We start from the raw sequence: 18,305 nt of genomic DNA, 5'->3' as shown, positions 1-18,305 counted from the left end.
TCATTTCATACCAAAAAAAAAAGTAAGCCTATTAACATAATAGCATCAACATTAAGAAATGAAAAAAGCAGGAAATCTAGCAGTAATTAGGATAAAGTTTTACTTTGAAGTTTCAGGATCAATTCTTAACCATAAATCATATACCACAAAATGATAAGCACATAATCTGTCTGAAAACTTACTTTCCTCATACTGTATCTGAAATCCATTTCCAGAACCAGACCAGTCAGACTGGAAGATGATAGTCAAATAATTGCTCCTGGAAAGATATGGCCTTGGTGGAACGTTGCCACAGTAACGGCCGACAAGTGGGGATGTTGGTTCTTTGCCCTCGCGCACCTATTGAGAAATAAGTTTGTAAATACCAAGAACTTTTTAGCTAATGGTCAACTACTTCATCATTAATAAATCATTAACTAAAAAACAGTGTTAATTAGGCCTATAATTTATATCAGAAAATTTTATAAACATTCATATCTGAGGCTTGGTTCTAAAAGGTCCAATCATAGGATATAAACTTCATGGTTATGATCCATATTGAATTGTAATCACAATAATAATTATTAATGTCATAATGGCCCACCTTTTAATACTATAATATGCAATATTTTGAATTACATTAACTAGGGACTAGTTTCGGCCTGGGCTGGCAATTTTCAGCCTTAATGTAAAACATCTAATAACTCAACAAATGTACAAACACACAACTGACATAAAACAAATGAACAAATATACAATTGATATTAGAAACTGGGATGAAATTATGAGTAAATTTGAAAAATAAATTAGGCTCTAAATTCTTAGCATCTTGAGTATGCTTATAATCCAGACTCTTCCATGTACTAATATACTCTTTCATGTACTAACAGTTCTATGAATATTAGTACGTGAAAGAGTGTGTATAATATTTTAAAAAGAAGGGTTTTTTTTTTTTTTTTTTTTTACAAAATGTTGGTTTTAAGTAAAAAAAAAATTTGTATGTATGTTTTAAAGGAAAAATCTTAATAATTTTAGGGTGTTTCTTTTTTTGGCAATTTTATTATGTGTAGATAATTGTTTACGTAAAGTTATTGTCTTTATAACTTTTGAGGCACGGTGTAGTTGCATGTGCCAGGTCTGGTAGAATGCTTTGAGGAATTTCCGGTTGCATCAGAATGGAAATTTTTCAAAACTACGCCGGTATTTGGTCATCAGTTTTCTCTAGGCCCTTATTGACCAAAATAAAACCCTTTCTCATTGGCGAATGTAAGAAATGCGGGTGTGCTAATTGGCTGTTTCACGATTTCACCACTTCCAGTGGCTGGCCACTTGGCCAGAGCCAAGCATGTTCCCTCTGTCTTCTTGTTTTGATCGGCGAAGAGAGAAGTTGTCTCCTCCATCTGATGGATCTCCTGGCCCTACAAGGTAAGCACTATCTCGTTCTTGTTCCGGATTTTTAACTTTCAAATGTAGTTTTTAATTTAATTTTCTTTAACCACTGGAGTTTACCTGGGATTTCTCCCATTTGCCAATTTTAATTTCACATGAATTAGTCTTCGCGGCTAGTCAAAGTGATTTTGTTTTAGAAGCATTCCCCTTTTCCTTTTGGCTTTATTAATTGTGTTGTAATTATATAAAATTTCATTCCCCTCTTCCTGTTTTTAATTCTATAAAATATGTAAATCTTATGTTTCCCTCGGGTTGCCTCTAAGTAGTTCTGTTTCGTCTTAACATACTCTCATTCAGAATAAGCTCCTTGTTTGGAAGTGTTTTAGAAAAGGTTGCTTCCTGAATGGGATCTGGGTTAAGATTTAATTATTTTCACCTTTTCTTTCCTTCTTTATGTATTAACATGTAGGTGTGATTTATGAGCGTGTACTCCTTCCTTTAAACGTAATTCGTTAAAATGTTTCTGATTATTTCTGTACGTTATTTTAAACTCACCACCGTGAAGCTTGTATGCATCTTTCTAAATTTGCTGTGTTAACCTTGACTTGCATCACTGTAATGTTTTTTAAAAATTATTATTATTATTATTTCAGTAAATGTAGTACTTAAATTGAATCACTGCTAATTTCGTTTCACCAGCAATACCAATACCTTCTCATGGCCCGGGTAGTGCCCTAACCGCTTCCCATCTCCATTCCTTTAATTGTCATGTTGCCTAACCTGGTAGTTGTATTCTAATTTTTTCCTATACTTGTCGTGCGTGAGTTTTCAATTTTGTTTGATGGGGTCTGAAAATGATTATTCTCCTTTATAACTTTAATTATTACTATGTTTCAATTTTTGTGTTTGTGTACACCGATTAAGGTTACACTGTTAATGGAAGATGAAGGAGGAGGTTGTGAAGAGATGGAACGAATACTTCGAGGAACTGTATAAAGGTGCAAAGATTACTAACGTGGATGAATACATAGAAAAATGTGAACTCGTTCAAGCAGATGAAATAGGTCCTCCTATCAAGAAAAGTGAATTTGAAGCAGCACTGAAACAGCTGAGTAGCAAAAAACAAAAGGGCACTAGGATCTGAAAAATTACCAGCTCAACTATGGGAAAGCTCGGGAACAATACTCAAGGATGAACAGTTTAAGATCACAGAGCAATGCTATGAAACTGGAAACTTTCCAGATGATTTTGCAAAAGCAAAGCAATGTTGTTACATGAAAAAGGAGATACAAAAGAATGCTTGAATTATAAAACATTCTTATTTCACATGTAGTGAAAATATTAACATGCATAATGAAAAACAGAATCGAGAGGAAAAATGAGCAAAATCTGGAGGCTGACCAGTTTGGATTCAGGATGGGTATAGGAACCAGAGAAGCCATTATGGTACTGAAAACCATCTTGAAGAGGAGATTAGAGCTGAACACCTTCATAGCTTTCACTGACTTGGAAAAAGCTTCTGACAATGTCCAATGAAAATAATTGTTCAGAATTATGAAACATGTCAACTAGGAATGGAAAGACAGAAAAGCAATGCTAAACCTCTACATTAACCAGAGGTTAAATATTGAGAGTAACAAAACAATTTGCAAGATCAAAATCAGGAAAGGAGTGTGGCAGGGCTGTTCCTTATCCCCATGTCTGTTTAATCTATGCATTGAAGCTGCCATTAAAATCTTTAAGTCACAAACACCTGGAATAAAACTAAATGGAGCAACTATACATTGTATTAGATTTACTTATGATATTGCACTTTTGGCTGACAGCCAAAAGAATATGCAGATTATGCTGAATAAACTATTAACCATCTTAAAAATGTTAAAATGTATATTAATGTGGAAAAACAAAGCTAATGTTATGGTTGTAAGCAAATCTAAAGAAAAGTCAATAGCGCATCTCAAAACTGGAGAAAGCACAATACAGCAAGTGCGTAAGTTCTGCTGTACAGGTTCAGTTATAACAGATGAAAACAGATGTAATGCAGAAATTAAAAGAATCGCCGTCGTCAGCTGGTACTCGTATCTGAGTATTCATATCTCTCCTGCGGTTCTTCCAATATTTGAATTCAGGGATGCAGATCATCAGGGCTGCCCAGGTGCGATTCTAAGCCACTATCTCCCGAATGCAAGCTTACAGCTGCATGACCCTAACCGCATGGCCAACTTGCTCAGTTGAATTGTACATATTAGTTAGTTGTGTGGAAGTACATTTACCTGACAAATAACTTACTCAATTATGAATTACTTTTCCAACAAGTAACCAGTAAAATTATATTTGCTTCAGAGGATGCCAATCTTACGGATAGCAGGATAGCACTGATATATTTTTTCACAACGGTCTGCAATTCTTCTGAAGTTTGCAAGGAAAAAGTTATTACTTCATTCTGAGCAAGTTATTTTTAAAACATGGAAAGAGAAATGGCTATACCAGGTGTATGCATAAGTCTTTTCCGCTTTCACTAAGAGATAGCACCAGCGAACAGTACGCAGCATATGAATTTGACACATATGTCAGTTTGTTCGTCTGACATTAACCTACCAACACACACAAGTTGAGTCCACCAAACACTAGCGTCTCTGTTGTATTGCTCAGTGATCATGTCAACATTTGTGCCTGAAAAAGTACATTTGTGTCACGCATTGCTTTTCTTATTTAATCAAATGGAAAAGGCTGTGAAAAGTCATCGTGTGCTGTTAGAAACATACACTTCATCGATTAGAACGTGTGAGACATGGTTTTGACAACTTAAATGTGGTGATTTCTACTCTGGTAAATCACAAAAGCGGTATTGTGTATTATGAACTCCTGAAGCCTATTATCAACAAATTATGAATTTAAATCACGCACTGATTGAAAAAGACTGGAATGGACTAGAATGCACGGCAGAGTGATTTTGTTACCCAACAATGTGCCGTCTCACACAGCAAAACCAGTGAAAGACACCTTGAAATCGCTTGGATCGGACATCCTTCCACACCTGCCACACTGCCCCGACCTGGCGCCATCTATCACCTCTTCACATCAATGGGGCACATGCTCACTGAGCAGCACTTCAGAAATTTCAAGGAAGTTGGAAAATGGCTCGATGAATGGTTTGCCGCAAAATACGAGCAGTTTCTCTAGCATGATATTCACAACTTACCTGAAAGATGGGAGAAGTGTGTAGAAGTTGATGGCCAATATTTTGAATAAACAAAAAAAAAATTCCCATGAAAATTATGTTTTCTTTACCACAAAAACTAGCAAAGACTTACGCATACACCTGGTAAATCACTAAGTGGGACTGAACATGATAACTTGGAACTTTCAAAATGATATTTTCCCGTAACTATTACTTTAGTTAGTGACTTCTAACATTGCAAATAATTTGCAATTTACTTTACAAAATAAATTGTTCTTAAAATTCTCAATTTTAAGGTTCAAACTCTTGGGGGAAAGTACACCTTTGCATTTGCTGAAAAGATGCTCTATAGGGGCACTTAGAGAAGAACCTATGTTTAATTTTGATAAAATCCCCAGCAGCGTTGGATACTGTAGGATAAGTTTAATGTCTTTGGAAGTTCTGGAGAGGTAAGAGTATCTCAATCAGCACTGGTGAAGCTACTGGTTCTGCTGTAGAACAACTGAGAGAGTTATCTTCATCACCACTTAACTTTTTCCCATTTCTGCTTCCATGTTGTGTATATTGATTACTAGAATCTAACAATTACAATTTTATTTCAAGAAGTAAATTATGAGTACAAATGACATTCTGAAAAGTAACAATTACAAATAGAAATTACTAAAATACCCATGAATTTGATTACTTTTAATGAATTACTTCTCAACTCTGTATATATTTATGTGTACACACTGATGTGTAATTCCATTTAATAATAATCTGCATGCAAAATGCTCACTGGTTACATAAGAAACTCTTTCCTTCTATTTTCCCATTCTCCTTTAACTTCCCATATCCTTCTGAAATCGCACTTGTAAAACACTTACCTCAAGCATGTCAAACCTGCAATCTCGTGATGACTCAAGCTCAAAGGTATCAAAAGTAATTCGTATTCTGGAACCTGCTGGAACCTGGATGATCCATTCACAGTCCAGATTGTGCCTATAGACACCATTCTCCATTGGACACGAGATGGTACCAGAAGTCCCTGAGAGGATACCTCCGCATCCAGCTATACCTGCATCATTCCAAAATCAAAGTCGCTCAATTCTACCATTTTTAGACATCTTGTGTGCATATAGCAGGAGGGGATATAAGACTGAGAGGACACAGGACATACTTCTGAAGGGTGACACTGGTTTAAACATTAAAACAACTCTCAATAGCCCTCTTTCCCAGTCTCAAATAACCGCAGAGCAAGGAAAGAACAATGCTTATCACAACATGTGCCGACACATAATTCTGTGATGGGATGCAATAATAGTACAAGTCAAAAAAAGAGTACAAGTCAACTTGTACTGTTCTGATCGTTTGTCATTTGAAAGTTTCATTTGGTACTCTTATGTGGACTATGGAATGCAGTGTGTTACAGCAGGCTTTGACTTGCACCCATCTGTCCACTCATAGATATCGAGTTGACGATGTCAAATATGTACATATCCTGATTTTAACAACGATAAAAAGGAGAAAAGCATCAGTTTTCGGTCACATTCTCCGGCATAATAACTTCATAAAGAACTTGTTCGAAGGCAAGGTGATGGGAAAGAAAGGCAGAGGGAAACCACGGAAGAAGATCATTGAAGAGGTAGTTGAGATGATGGGATGCCAAGGTTATGGAGAGATGAAAAGGATCGCAGAGAGAAGAGATCAATGGTTGCAGCGACAAGGCGAAGCCTTTAGATGATGATGATGACGGTGATGATGATGATCCTGATTTTGGCAAAAACTGACTTGTAGACCTACTATTATTACTGCCCATCATAGAATTAGCATCAGATTACATTCATACCCTATAAAGTAAACAAGGTTGTTAAGGAAGTAATGTTCAAGTAGTCTGCCTTTCTTCTACATTATCCAAACCTTGATATTTTGAACTAACAGAACTTTATTTTCTAAGCTTACTCTTATACATCTTTCAAAATGACATCATCATATAGCATCAGCTGCAGAAAGGAAAAAAAAAAAACAACAACAACAATCTCTAAATACGTTAGAAAACAATGAGGTGTGTTTGTTGGATAAAACCCTGGTGAATGAATCAGGGTTCTTCAAAATGCCAATAAAAGTAATGGAAAGGAACTAGTGATAAACCAAGAAATGATAGTGATAAACTCAAATGATCCACGCATGTTTATTCAAGAAACAATATACCGGTATTAAAAACTGGGATGTGTGGATTATTTTGAACCAAAACAACTTATTTCTTGGCAACAATTGAATCATTCATTCATTCATTCACTCATTCATGTTCTCATGCACAGACTCTCATTCATTCTTGTTTTAAGTGGTCACACAAGTGACAAAAAGAAATAAGTATAGGTCATTATTGCTCACAAAGAGCAAGTGAAAAATTAAAAATAATTTAGGAAGGCAACAGAACTATAGGTAGGAAATACAATATCAGCAAAAAAAGCATTCAAAACTGGCAAAATCTCTTTTACTGGAAACCTCTGGTAGCCATAGAGTTTTATGTGGCCAAGCAGCAAAGCATCAGGAAGTGGAAGGAAAACTGTGTGAGTACATCAAGGAGAAACAGCAATTTGATTGTGCAGTTTCACAGAAATGTGCAAGTTGAAAGCATTAATTATAGTGAAAGAAATTAAAATAAAGAACTTCAAAGCTAAATGAAGTTGGTTAACTATGTGCTTTGAAAGAAATTCTGTTCCAGTAAGAAGAATGAATATCTGTCAATGTCTGTCTGATGCATATGATTAGAAACTGTTAACATTCTGTAGTTGAGCTATTAACTTGTGGTGGCAACATAATTAGCAACTTGGACAAACTGGCAATGCAGATTATTTTGAAATGCCATTGGACACAATAGTTAGCAAAAAGGGAGGGGAGTTCATCTCTGCAAGGACAGGCAATTTTCAGTAGTTATGCTTCATTGCCATGTTTTGCATCAGAGATAATAGGACAAAAATGTGGCCTCATGTAATTTTGAGGCACAAGACTTTGCCAAAGATCAGTGTGCCTGGCAGTTGTAAGTAAGATTTGCTAAGACTGAACCAACAGGAAGCCCGCACGTCACTCATGTGAGGGGACTTGTGTCACCATTCGGTAACAGAGTGGAAGTCCAGCTCCATGGCTAATTGGTTATTCCAGAGGGTCCTGGGTTCAATTCCCGGCCGGGAACCTTCATTGGTTCGGGGGCTGGGTGTCTGTGCTGTCCCTAACATCCCTGCAACTCACACAACACACATAACACTATCCTCCACCACAATAACACGCAGTTACCTACACATAGCAGATGCTGCCCACCCTCATCGGAGGGTCTGCCTTACAAGGGCTGCACCTGGCTAGAAATAGCCACACAAAATTTACAAAAATTTAAAAAAAACAAAAAAACAGGGTGGAACCCATTCATACAGATGATATTTTCTTCTGAAGACGCAGAGCAAAGTTCTCTGCAAAACTTCACCTTCATTTCTGACACAGCAAAAGCTCAAAAGCTCATTAACATGTCTACAATTTCCCTTGATAAATTATTCCAATCCCTAATTCTTCTTCCTATGTAATGATAATTATAATAGAATTATGCGTGAAATATATTTGAGACATTAAATTTTTTCCCAGTTCTCTCTGCAAAATTGCGGTGTGCAAAATTATTTGAGTATATCTGGCTGAATTCTAACTTTATCTTCATATTAGGTCTTTCCTACCTTTAAAAGCTCCACTCCACCTTATTTGTCCACTAATGTCATTCCATGCCATCTCTCTACTGACAGCTCAGAACACACCGTTTAGTCGAGCAGCTCATCTCCTTACTCCCAAGTCTTCCCAGCACAAAGTTGGTAACATTTTTGTAACACTACTCTTTTGCTGGAAATCATCTGGAACAAATTGACCTGCTTCCTGTTGGATCTTTTCCAGTTCTCATATCAAGTAATCCTGGTGCAAGTCCTATACACTGGAACCATACTATAATTGGGGTCTTACCAGAGATTTATATGCCCTCTCCTTTACATTCTTACATTAAATACCCTCACAACCTAAGTAGTATGATTACTCCAATGAAAATATTTCCTTGTATTAACACCTAAGTACTTACTTTGATCCCTGTACAGTACTTTCACCCCATCAACACAGTAATTAAAACTGAGAGGAATTTACCTCTTGGCAAAACTTACAATCTGACCTTTCATTCTGTTACCATCATACCATTGTCTGCTGTCCATCTCACAACTTCATTGAGATCTTTTTGCAGTTGCTTACAATCTTGTAACTTATTTATAACTCTATATGTATGACATTATCCACAAAAATGTGTTATTCTAGTTCTTTACTCACATCATTTGAAAACATGCTACCTCATAGGACCCGCTCCCCACCTCCCAGCTCACTTTGCAGGATCAGAAAATGCTTCACCTACTATTTTCCAGAAAGTGAACCAGCCATTCTATCACTCTTTTATCTAGTCCACCAACAGCCCTCATTTTTTTCAGTAGTTTCCCATGATCTACAATACCAAAACCCTTAAATAGGTCAACAGCAACGCAGTCTATTTGATCTCTTGAATCTAAAATATCTCCTATATCTTCCTGGAATCCTACAAGTTCAGCATCACTGGAATAATATTTTCTAAATCTGAACTGCCTTCTATCAAACCAGTCAGTTTTTGCAAAAAATGTGTCTAATGTAATCGAAAAGAATGCTTTCCCAGAGCTTACAAGCAACACATGTCAAGCTAACTGGCCTGTAGTTACCTGCATTATCGAGACCCCCATTAGTCATCCTCAAGATGGTTTTCTGTGGTTTCAAATTATAAAGCCAGGTAAATGTCAGGACGGTACCTTTTTCAAGCCCATGACCACAGCTACTTCCTTTTCATTCCTAGCCTATACAATTACAATTACAACCACAGACAACACGCTCACACAGCAGTACTTGTAACTTGCCCTCATGGATAGGGTCAAATACAGTAAAGACAATATGTGACACTTCCGGATTTAGCCTTGTTAAAATGGGAGATAATTCACAAGTGGCACTCCTAGTGGCATAACCTAGAAATTTGCGCTAAATTCAAACATCAATGGAAATGTATATATGGAAAGGGATAAATAAATTACGTCTAGAAAGAAATTGTTACTAAAATATTAATTTCGAAGTTGCTAAAGCAATTATGGATAAATGAATGAAGAATTATTTAACAAGTTATTATTTAAAGACTGAAATTAGAAATATAATCAAGATGTGAAATGGACTGCTGTGGAAGGGCTTGATCTTTCATTTATGCATTATTTTTTTAGTTTTAGCATACCTGCCTGAATGGCTAGATTTGTCTTTTTTTCTCATTTAAAAGTATTGTATCATCACATTAGGACACTTGTCAGCACATTCCTTACACACATGATTCAATGAATTTACATTTAAGAGCTGGACAATTTTCCTTCTAAGTTGAAGCCTACTAACAGAAAGAAAATCTATAAATTTAGCTGTAAAAACATTCAAAATTTTCCTATAAGCAATTCTTGTCATTACATTTGGATAAAGCAAATTTGCGCAACATCATATTGTTTCAAAAAAATATGTACATTTCTTAAATCACCCATATTTTCTTCAGTGCTTGACAACACATTATGGCATTCCAAATGGGGTAACTTGGAACACAACCAGCCACACACATATGCATATGCATTTTCCTGAATTAAATCAAAACCCACAGATCACACCTACAACAACACATCGGTATTGAAGGTTAACTGCTGCACTATACAATAAAATAAGCTTATTATATTTTAAGCCAGTTAAAATATGGTTCGTGCAGGTCAAAATTTTAGGAAGTACTACAAAAATCTCTTTGTAACTGGAAGAATATATATGCAAACACAATATTTACTTACATGTTCTTGGCACGAGGGGAACGGAAAAAAGACCGCGAATCCTTCTGCACTTCATAGTTATTGCAGCCAAATGCAGCACATACCTTTCCATTCATATTGACAGGAGATATAAAGGCATGACACACGGTACTTGACTTATGTCAAATTAATGCAAACACATAAATAACGCCAAAAACTTCACAAACAAATACTCGTGCTCTTACGACAGAATCAGTAACTCCGCTAGACAGAGCTCTAATCTCTGTCCCTTGATATCTCGCAGTGTGTCATGTATTGTCTCTACTGTATTTGACAGGGTGTGCTGAGAAAAGCAGCAGCAGACCTGGTGATCCAAACATGTCCGCAGACACTCCCAGCACTAAAAGCCATATGTTAAAAGGAATTATCACCCTTTACTTTGTATACTGGGCTCTTATAGCAATTCTCCATTCAACTGGAATAGCTAGCCCCTTCATGCTCACAATAATTTAATATGTACCTCAGATATGGTACTATATCCCAGGCCAACGTCTTTATACCCCCAGAAATCTTGCCAATTTCAGCTGATTTCCCAGCTTTTAACTTTTGTAATTTTTGTAAATATCTTTATTATCATAGAAAATGTCTTCAGTACTTTCCTAGTGTTAGTCACCTTCTCAACCTGGACATTATCCTTATGTTCAGCTACTTTACATAATACTGACTAAATACTTCTGCCTTCTGCAAATTCTCACATATACTTTCTCCTTGGTCATTTATGAATCCTCGAATGACCTTGTTGGAACCCATTTCTGCCTTTAAGTACCTATACAAACCCCTCCATTTTTCACTAAAATTCATAATACTGCCAATAATGCTCACCTTCATGTTATTCTTAGCTGATATTTTTGCAAAATTCAATTTCCTAGTAAGTTCATTCAATTTCTGGGTTCTTCCAAGACCATGCCACGAGATTCGAACTTGCCATGTGCCCTTTCGTGCGTGATGGAAGTAAACAGATTGAATGGAATCAAACATGAGTGAACTCAAGACCTCAGTGAGTGATATATAGTGAGGTATACAGTGAATACAGTGAATAATAATCAGGTTCATAAAATTTATTTGAATGTGGTAAGAAATAAGAATCTTAGCAAAGAGAACTTGGTCTGATATAACTTAGATGTTGTTTTACAAATTAAAAGTATTTATATGATCCTCCTTTTTCAATACATAACAACCATCTATATTAGATGAGACGATATCTATATATGTTTCAGCCTAATCTAAAGGCCATCCTCAGTAGAAGATCGATATTACATTTATACAAACAAATTAAAAAATACCGTCAATGGCAACAGCAAATTTACAAACTCTGGGGTATACAAATTAAAGTGACAGTCTTGTTTTTCAACGTAGTAGGACAAACAGGCCATAGTTTCAATTGTAAGATACACCGAACGCCTTGAAGTATAACCACTACTCAGCCATGAGTGAACATTGTAAGGAACAAAATCATAAATACACAACAACTGACCAGGATTTAAACATTTTAGATTATGAACAGAAAAGTCCCTTACTCAATATACTGGAGAATATTTATATCGATATTAACCAATACAACAATTCCTCACACAACCTAAATGAAATCAACGAAAAGAAAAATGTTTTATTGGAAACCTTTGTCCCGCTCGTCTGTCAACAATTTATTAACAAAAACGAGTTTCACTACCGACGTTCCAGTACTAGACCCACCCTTCCCTCAATATCCCCCTCCCGTATCTTGCCTTACCCCTCCTCCTTCCCCCTTTCTCTTCCCCGCCCAACCACATCAGCTCTGATATGCTGTAAGTTACACACAAGCTTAGTGTCAATGTGACATGAGATCAACAAGGTCATACCATTTGAGACGACAGCCTTTTAAAAAGTAAGTTGATTGAGCCTTTTCTTTTCACATGATATTTTTTGTTTTTGTTTCATCCATTCATTCTCTTATTTTCCCATTACAGATGATGCACACTTATTATTCTCTTTATTGATGGTCTCACTATGCTACGCAACACAGTGTTTCACTTTTCAAAAAGAATCAGCAAGTTTTATGTCAATCAAATGAGTTTTCAGATGGGAGGAGTTTTTAACTCAACATGTTTTTACTTTGTCAATCATGATCATTGTATTTTAATTCCATACACTTCATCAGTATTTTTTAATTTGTTTGTATAAAGGTAAAATTAAGCTTCTACTCAGGATGGCCTTTAAATTAGGCTGAAACATGTATAGATATCGTCCCATCTAATATAGGTGGTTGTTTTGTATTGAAAAAGGAGGAACATATAAATACTTTTTCTTTGTAAAGTGATAACCATCAATACATAATGAGATTTATACATGCAATATAGATGTTGATTTATAAATCTGCTCATTCAGAACATATATTTCAGGTTCTCTATGGGAATCAACATCTATATCATCTGATGGCCAGGCAGGCATCAACTTTTGAAAATGAGACAAAGACTCTCATAATGCATTGGCACTGTCGGTGATTCCAAGTAGCCTACGCAGTGGCCTCCACGGACACCTATATATAGTCGGTGTCTGTGAATGGATTTTCGCCCTGTGCTTGCCACTTCTAGAAGTTTCCAGAGTATTCCAGGGGAAGCTACCATCATCAACGAGTCCAACGTCATGAGTCTTCAATCTTCGCCAAAATGTCCAGGCAATATGGATACATAAACTATCAAGCAGGCTAGGAGAATTTCGCCGGAGGCCGATAAGGAGTCAAAGAAACTCAGTGCTGCAGGATCTAGCTCAGTCTTCTTCCTATGTAATGATAATATTTGATATATTTGAGACATTATAAATGTTTTCCCTGTTCTCTCTGCAAAATTGGGGTGTGCAAAATTATTTTTGAGTATACATGGCTGAATTCTAACGTTATCTTCATATTAGGTCTTTCCTACCTTTAAAAGCTCCACTCCAGTTTATTTGTCCACTAATGTCATTCCATGAACATTTAAACACACCATTTAGTCGAACTCTGCACAGAATGTTCTAAGCATCTCTCCATTTTATAACTTGAACAAGGCCAATATTGTGGCCCCTTTCCATCTACCTCCTCATTCGCTTCCTGCAGCCGTGCCCTTCATGCCGGCTAACGTTCGCAGTTACGCTGAAGCTGCAAAAAATCCAGCCTTACCACCTGCAATACGCTAGAGGAGCATTGTTCATCCAACTTCACTCCCATCTGCCCCATTCTTCATCACCAAATTTCTTCATATTGACCTGGACAAGGCTAATTCTTGCTCCATTTACCAAATCATTATATGTTTTCTCCCAAATCACTCAGAGTACAACACTGAAATTCAACACACACGACAGGGTTATTTCAGTATTAAAACTAGACTCTGTGGTGGCCTACAGAGTAGAGAAGGACTGCACTGATGATGAAATCGCCGGCCAGCTCCAGCTCCGTGGTCATCAGATATTCAAGGTGGTCAGGATTCGTAACGCCCAGGGTCCCACCTCCCTCATCCACATCTTATGGAGGGATGTTACGGCCTTGGATTGGCCTGCTACATGATGGAGTGGTAATCTACAGCTAGCAACATCGAGTGGAAGCTTCACATTCAGCGCCACCTCAGAAGACCAGATGCAAGCGGTGCCAGCGTTTTGATCACGCTCCAGGTGCCCCTTGTGTTCACCCTCAGGTATGTGGCATCTGTAGTCAGGAGCATCCAACTACTAACTGTCAAAATAAGGTCCAGCCTCAGTGTGTTAATTATGACCAGCCTCATCCTTCTTTAAGTGCCATGCCCGCCCCGCTCCAGAACCTTCCAAACCTGAACTTGTGGTCCCCGTCATTTCTCAAGACCTTCCCACTCCTGCACCCTCGTCCAGCCTTCCCACTCCATGTTCTGAGAACATCATACGTTTCTTGACTATGGTGCTCCAGAACATTCTCCCTTTCTACCGCCCCCATATCCTTTCCCAAGTCCAGTTGGCAGCGCAGCTGGTGTTCAATATGCACATGGATATGGCATACTTGGGGAATCGAATGCATTTTGCATTCTTTCCCCTGAATGCAATCCCCATCTCTAGATAATGTTACAGATATATTTTGTAAATATTCAATTACTGAATACCAGTAGTATGCTCCTAGAATTTTCCCTTAACCTGTATGCCTCGAGTATTTTCAAATTGAACGAAATGTTTCTCACTGCCAACCAACACCCTTGTTTCTCCTCCTACACCCTCTACCGAGCTGATCGCCTTGGTGAAGCCCAGGATGGGGGAGCATGAACCTCTTTGCAAGTCCTGGCAATCACTCTATGTCTGGTCAGCACCAGATTCATGCATGTGGTGGGCATCGCCTGGCGGTTCCAACCTGTTACTGTTAGCAGCCTTGCGGGCTCAGGTCTCGCCGGGCGGTGGTCGCTGCGTGAGAGGACTACTATTCTTATCATTGCTTGTTCAGTAATCAGTATCAGTTGCTCATTTCATTTTAGTTTATTCTGGATTATAGACTGGACATTGTTATTTTTCTCACATAACAGATCGAATGGGTACTTGTTACTGTATATCTGGAGGAAAATAATAAAGATTATAAAGAATTATTCCGGATACAAACATCAGTTCTAAAAACTTTTTCATCTCATTTACGTCGACCAGTTTCCACGTCTGCAAAATAGAATATTTAGTGAATGAATGTGGTGCTGCACTAATAACTTGTTCCGCATAAAAGTTTGTCTGATGGTATACATATTCAAGGAAATCGTCATTTACAAATACGTTGATGAAAGAAATAATTTCGTTGCTATTTTCACATCTCCACATTTAATCCTACCCGGCCAGTGAACTTGATTGCAGGCGGGCAATAAGACGGATGTGTATCGGTTATTTGATGCGCTGAATTTCACTTTGCCCAGAGTCTGGTATATCATCATCGGAATTGCTTTCGCTATCACCAGAATCATCGTTCAGTAGTATGTCTTCAATTTCCTAACTTCGTATAATGTGTTTGTAACTTGTCATATTATCGTGACACAATAACTTACTTCACTACAAACCCTCACAAGAATACCACAAATAGCTTAGGTCTGTGTTTACTCAAAGAGAAAAAGAAGAGAGAATTTAATGTACCGGTACCCTCTGTTCAGGTAGTCAGGGTGAGGGACTGTTCATTTATAAGCCATCTATAGTTTTCAACATGAACTACAACTTTGTACAAATTTAGCGCTAAATTCGAAACAACGTTTACATCGCGCAACCTTAAACACGTTAACCTGGATATGGTCCCACACATAGGCTGCTCTTTAACACCTTAAAGCTTCTATGGGAGTGAACGTGTTAATAAGTAAGGTAACAATATAACAGTTTCAGTGAATTGTTTATGCCAATCTGATAACGTATCCAAGTGCCCAGCCTGTCCAATCCCCAGGATACAACAACCATTCCTAATTTTTTAAAATTTTTTTTTCAAATTGATTTTCGTTGCACTGACACAGATAGGTCTTATGGTGCCAATGGGATAGGAAAAGCCTAAGAGTGGAAAGAAAGTGGTCATGGACTTAACTAAGGTACAGTCCCAGCATTTGCCTGGTGTGCCATTTCTTTCTAACCTGAACCTACCGGGTGAGTTGGCTATGTGGTTAGGGGCGAGCAGCTGTGAGGTTGCATCCGGGAGATAGTGGGTTCGAACTCCACTGTCAGCAGCCCTGAAGATGGTTTTCCATAGTTTCCCATTTTCACACCAAGCAAATGCTGGGACTCTACCTTAATTAAGGCCACAGCCGCTTCCTTCCCACTCTTAGGCCTTTCCTATCCCATCGTCGCCATAAGATCTATCTGTGTCGGTGTGATGTAAAGCAAATTCTAGCCTGCACCCACTTCATATACTCTTTACTTGTCTGCTATAATATAGTGGGTCTTGACTAACCTTTACCCCCTTTAAAGGTACATACCCTGTTTTCACACTCATCACATTTGATTTAAACCAATCCCATAGGCTGTTTCCATTTTTATTTACCACTTTCACCATTCATAATTACTTTTTAAAAACTCCTTAATGCCTCTCTTATCAGCCATATGATACTGTTTTACTTTTACAATTAGAAACCCATTGCTGAGAATCTTGATAAAATACTGAACGACTAAATAGAAAAGAAAAGTGAAATAGTGATTTATGGCCATATTTGAATATACTGCCCTCAGAAATCACAGGTTTTTTAATGATTTCTGGAATTATTTCATGGCTAGGGAAAGCAATGATTGTAAAAATTGTTGGAACATTTAAAAATATCATACTTACCTCTACACAAAAATGAATTTGAAATTAAATTATAATACAGCAATTTATTTTATAAAAATTTAGGAAAAATTAATTTTTGATGCAGCTATGGATGCCAGTCAGCTTAATATTCTGTTATTTGACATAATGAGGACACATCCACTAAAACATACTACCATATTTACTCACGTAATTCCCCCCCCCCCCCACTTTTTTAAATACTTGTTTTTCAACATCAAAAACGGGAGGAAAAACTATGCAAATCTAAATTAAAATGGAAATAAAACTCAAACATAATTGCCTTACTTAAGTTATTAATTTATTTGGGCCTAAAATAGTACAAAATAATCAGAAATACGTATAACACAATTAATTTTAATTAAAAAATCCAAGGTAATAATACGTTCCCTAGCAGTAATTATACAGAAACCATTGCCTTTTAATGCCATGCAAGAATTCGCTGAAGATAGGAGCCAGATACTTGAAATAAATTAGGATACTGTATTAGGGTAAAATCTATAAAATTGCCAACACTAATATGTATTTCACTTCAAAGAAATAGACTTACCATGTCATTCATCATCACTTTTTTTCAAGGTCGTCAGTGATGAATCACTCCCATTCTCTTCTATCTCCCAGATGCAGTCATTTTCAGTTCTTCGCTGGCATAGAGATGTCCTTCTTTGAAGAGAAAGATTGATCCTTTTCATGAACTGACAAAGCCACCCTCTGCTTGCTTTAAAATCAGGAATTTTCATGACTTTTGCTAATTATAGAGCCTTTAACTGGAGCATCTCATGGGAAACTGAAAAGTCATCATTTCTCAATTGATTTACATAAGAAACAATTTCCTTTTCGATTTCTGGATGCTTCCCGTTTTTGCCCCCGAAATGATAAAGTTGTTTTCTTAGTACACTGTAATTCTTCTTTCTGCTTCTGCAAGTAACACACGTGTGATGGTGCTATGGAAAATTCACGAGATGCAGCATGATTGCCATTATTTTGGGCAAATTCTATTACAGACAATTTAAATTGTGTGTTGTAACTACTGTTTTTCTTTCCCATCACGTCACTAACAAAGACTTCACATGTGAGAACACTGTTGAAAGAGTGCAAGTCACAGCTGATAACAAGTGCGAGTTACGGCTTCAGTCACAGGTGTGTTCTGGCCCCGAGCGCTGGAATGTTCAGTAATCAGTCACCTCCTCCTCTCTTAGCATGGGAAACATGAACTGGAGTTTCCAAACTAGTTCCCAATTTCTGTACATCGGTATAAATCATGAAGACAAAAGAAGTATGTGGTTTGCAACTAGTGGAAACCATAGATAAAACAAGGGGGGAATATATACGATTATATTTTTTTTCCAAATTTGTGTTCTAAAAATCAGGGAGGGAAAATTACATGAGGGGGAAAATTATGCAAGTAAATAGGTAATTAAATACATAGAGTCTAACCTAACTGCTCAATTGGCATTGGTATTTTTGTTTACAACCAGTTATTTGCTTACCTGTCATTCTTTGTTTGACAATGAATTTGCATCGAGTTGATGCAGATTGTCATTTGAGCACAGAAAACACCCCCAAATTTTTAGGGAATGGTATAAAACTATATTACAGAACCCACTAGACACCT

At 37.1% G+C, this 18,305-nt stretch overlaps 1 protein-coding gene across 1 annotated transcript in view; it reads right to left on the bottom strand.

The window, feature by feature from the left end:
- Nucleotides 1-18,305, bottom strand: part of Cubn (Cubilin) — an 882,604-nt gene that overhangs the window by 687,723 nt on the left and 176,576 nt on the right. The window contains exons 15-16 of the mRNA XM_068225286.1: nt 5,416-5,606; nt 183-339 (exon numbers count right to left, since the gene is read on the bottom strand). Coding sequence (XP_068081387.1) covers nt 183-339; nt 5,416-5,606 — 348 coding nt within the window. The remainder of the gene's footprint in view (nt 1-182; nt 340-5,415; nt 5,607-18,305) is intronic.

This window comes from Anabrus simplex, chromosome 1 (genome assembly GCF_040414725.1).
Source record: "Anabrus simplex isolate iqAnaSimp1 chromosome 1, ASM4041472v1, whole genome shotgun sequence".
In the NCBI taxonomy this organism is placed as follows: domain Eukaryota; kingdom Metazoa; phylum Arthropoda; class Insecta; order Orthoptera; family Tettigoniidae; genus Anabrus; species Anabrus simplex.
Note: the sequence above shows the minus strand (reverse complement) of the source record. Positions and strands in the feature narration are given on the sequence as shown.